Source organism: Etheostoma spectabile, chromosome 23 (assembly GCF_008692095.1).
Source record: "Etheostoma spectabile isolate EspeVRDwgs_2016 chromosome 23, UIUC_Espe_1.0, whole genome shotgun sequence".
NCBI lineage: Eukaryota > Metazoa > Chordata > Actinopteri > Perciformes > Percidae > Etheostoma > Etheostoma spectabile.
Window position 1 is genome coordinate 17,359,341 of NC_045755.1, and position 4,179 is coordinate 17,363,519.

Below are 4,179 nucleotides of genomic sequence, written 5' to 3' on the forward strand. Positions count from 1 at the left end.
CTCTATCTGTAAAGTGTCTCGAGATAACTCTTGTCATGAATTGATACTACAAACAAAATTGAATTGAATTGAATTGAATTACACTATGATGATGTTCATGGTAAACATTACACCTGCCAAACATCAGCATGTTGGCATTGTCATTGAGAGCAGCATTAAGAAAACAGATTGAATATTTGACTAACTAAAAATTAAAAAAAAAAGATCTCTTACCTTCGAATTGAATCATTCTAAATGTAGATAATTTTGCCCCTATTGCAGTGTGCTCATTTAGTTTTCCCAGTGGTTTCATTCTTATTCATACACCTCTTTTCTTTATCCTATTAGTTTCTAATGAAACAACACACTGTGCCCACATGTATCATTAAAGTTATCTAATCCTCATTATTGTTGTGTTTATCATCATAATACAATACACTCGCTCTGTGCTGTTTGCAGGACGCTGTGGCTCAGCAGCATCACGCTACTCAGAGCTCAGCTGCAGTCGCTCTCACGTGTTTGACGAACTGGAGGCCATTGCTCCGCGATCCATGTCTTGTACGTCTCTGGACCAGCCATCAGACTCATCCGGTCGCCCTTCACCCATCACAGGTAGACACACAAACACACACAATTTGTCCACTACTTTGGTTTATACCCAAATACCTTAAAAAACGAATGACATTCTCATCAGCACCACCTGGGCTTTCACTAGCATGGACCACGCCACAACCATGTGTTAGTTAAAGATTTAATGAACATTATGAATGTGCAGATGAACATTATGAATGTGCAAAATTGATGTGGATGTTGTCTGATGGCTGGTCTGGGAGGATGTGTGATGACCGGGTGGAAGAGACTCAGAGTGGGGGTTCCGTCTCAGAAGCAGTTTTCGCCCGAATAGTTTACAGACCCCCAGACGGTACCTAGATCAGACATGTCAGAGAAGTGCAGCAGGAAGGGAAGACGGATGAAGGAGAGGGAAAGGGAGGGTGGGTCAAGCAATTAGAGACATGAGCCTGGCTGTACGGTATCTGTTGGTTTGTCTGGTGATTAGTGGTGTGGTTTAGGCGTGGCCCTGCTCCCGAACTTAAGTTAACAAATTAACTCCATTTGTTAGTAGTGTAGTTGAATCCTGATTTAGTATCAAGCTTCAAGTTGAGTTTATTCATAGAGCACATTTAAACAACAGAACTTGACCAAAGTGCTGGTAATAAAAGACATAGTAAAGACTAGGGGTGGGGAATAAAAACTCTAAAATCCCCCTGGGTATAAAAGAGTGAGCCAAAAGAAAGACATTGAAAACCATTTTAAACTTTAAGCCATTTTAGGACTCGGAGCTAGGAAGGTAGAGGCTGGAGAGGTGGAGGCAAAGTAGCAGTGAGTGGAGCACAGTCAGTGTAGCAGGGGTCAGTGAGGAGGGGGTCATTTTTAAAAGGGCCGCCTTGATGTGGAAATGGCTGTGATTGGTGTGTGTCTGATAGAAATGATGATTCAATCAGCGGGCGTATGACTTCCGTGTCTGCATGAAAGCTAAGCTTGATTTATGTACAAATGAAATAAATGTCAGACTGACTGACATGAGCTTTCTTTTTAGAAAATGATTCGTTTTTAGAAATACCTCATGAAATATTTTCTCTAGAATTGTATCATTCAACTTTTGTTTTTATTTAAGAAGGAAAAGAAAATCCCAATACTCAATACAATCAAATCGCAAAACTTTTAGAATTGCCATGAATGAAAAACGCAACACAAATCGAATCTGTACCCATGTATTGTGAAAGAATCGATTCGGCATATTAAGCATAGCGTCCCAGCCCTAGTAAAAAGGTGAGTGAAAAACATAGATACAATCAGTAATAATCTGCAGACTGACAAATATTATTGCATTTAGCTCAAAGCATTTAGCATAAGCATCTAACAGAGCCGCTAGCGTGACTGTAGACTCTTGTTTTCCATAATTTTATTAAGTGTTTTGTCTATAAAAGTTTGAAAATAAATCAGTTTCAAAGAGCCCGAGTGGTAACATCTTAAAATAGCTTGTTTTGTCGGCCCCACAGTCCCAAAGTGAAAGGTATTACACACATTAAGAATGATATAAACCATAGAAAAACAGCATGTTTGGAATTCTTGCCTGATCAATGACTTATACGATTAACTGATTATCAAACCTGATTTTCATTATTAGATTAACATTATCAATGTGCTCTAAATTACATATTACATATTTGGCTTGAGCACTGTACTTAATGTGTTTTTTTATGTTGTTTCCATCTCTTTCGGCTCCAAGTAATGTCTCAATTAGACATGTTGTCCTTCCTCTGTGACTTCTGCCTTGTTACAGACGGTGATGCGCTTATCTGAACAATCACTGTGTCAGGTCTTTGTGTCAGCCCATGTTGGCCAACAAAAGCAGAGTAAATGTTATGTGTGTGTGTGTGTGCATGCCTTGTGATAGATACCCGGTGTGTGTGTATGTGTGTTTCTTGGAGGTGGTTCAGTGAGCAGCTAAGAGAGACATTAGCCAATGAAGACTTCCTCCACCTCCCTCATGGCCCACTAATCCCCGACAAGGTGTTTAACCTGCTTGCTTGACCCAAACCTCCATCTGACCCTGAAGACCTTTGCCCCGAGGATGTGGAAGGATCAGGGCGACCGCTGCCATAGCAACCACGGCGTGATAAAATCAACTCGGGGCTCAAGCCGAAAGCTCTGCCAAATGTGAGCTAATGCTCCAGACTGATTTTTATCAGAGACTGTCAAGAAGCACAATTTACATTTGTATAGAAATGTGACTGATTTAAAGCTCCACTGAGCAGGATTTTTAATGAAAGATACAGATATGTTATCAGGCTCAATCACAAAGTGGCAGAATTAAGAAGAATATTTTATCTTCAATTGTATGTCGGGGACCCCGGCCCTGTTTTCGCTTGCAAAAAGTGAAAGTATAAGCTGCTGAAGTGCACACAAAGCAATAATAAAAAACAGAGTGGCTAAAACAAGACATACAGATACATAGGCAACACATGTATGCATGCAAGAAGCTTTTATTTGTCTCTAGAAACAATAATCTTCCTGACTAGATGACATATGGCAGATGTACAGCAGATTTGTTTAATTGCTCAGTTGAGCAAACAGATCTAGGGAAAATATAACCAAACATACATTTATTGTCTGAAAATAGATATCCAGGTGCCTGAAAGAGACCCCAGGTCATATAGGCCCCTGTCCAAAATTACCCAAAATGTGAGAGAATACTGGCAGCAACATGATGCTTCAACATTATGATCGAGACGAGCAGGAGTGGATTAGACTCAGTTGGTGACCCTCGTGATCAGAGCTGAAAGTGAGACTGCTCAGACCGCTCTGTTGTGGAAAATGCTGGGCAGAAGAGGCCGTTTTACACAAGTGCTGAGTCGCTGAAATGTTCAGCATTCAAAGACGTGAAATATTTGCATTGGATTTTTGATAATTTGGTTATACTGTCAGGCCATGAGATCTGACTTGAATTGCTCAGCTCTGGTGCACATGAGCATCCTGTTTTAAAGTTTACTGTATAAATTCCAGTTATTTAACTCAAAAGTTTTAAAATCGTTGCCCTTCTCTCAAACGTCATCCTGCCAAAGTAGAAAGCATTTGAATTAGAAGCGTGTGTTCTGTTCTTCTGACTCTGAGTGGGTGGTAACCAGCGTGTCCAGCACCTTAATCACAAGATTAATCATTTGTTATCTGCCACTGTGTTTGCTGCATGTCTTTCAGTCTTGTAGCTACTTTGGACTAATACCCGGCCTAACTGAAAGTGTGTCCCACCACATTGTGTTACACCTAGAGTTATCCCAGGGATTTCCTCTCAACGACTCCTTAATTTATCAGCAACAGTTCCTTTTTCCTCCCCTGAGGGGTTACTTTACCTAGCGTCAGCACACCTACAGACACGTGTTACTTCCCAACTGAAAACACTTTGTGTGTGTGTGTGTGTGTGTGTGTGTGTGTGTGTGTGTGTGTGTGTGTTACGGAGTACCTGCAGCAGTGCGTGTTGTGTGAAATCCCCTTGGAGTGGAATGGCAGCTCCACACTCAGCCAGCGTGGGATTTGCATGGGCACCGAGCCACACTGTCACCGATCTGCTTTTAATTGGGTGTGACGATGAGAACTTTGGAGCCTGAGGGGGGAGAAGAGGGTACGTTGTTCCGGGGGGGG

The 4,179-nt window shown here is 41.4% G+C and overlaps 1 protein-coding gene across 1 annotated transcript in view; it reads left to right on the forward strand.

Annotated features, from left to right (window-relative positions):
- LOC116673340 (histone-lysine N-methyltransferase 2D) overlaps nt 1-4,179 on the forward strand; it is a 59,868-nt gene that overhangs the window by 19,218 nt on the left and 36,471 nt on the right. Inside the window, exon 6 of the mRNA XM_032505623.1 lies at nt 439-591. Coding sequence (XP_032361514.1) covers nt 439-591 — 153 coding nt within the window. The remainder of the gene's footprint in view (nt 1-438; nt 592-4,179) is intronic.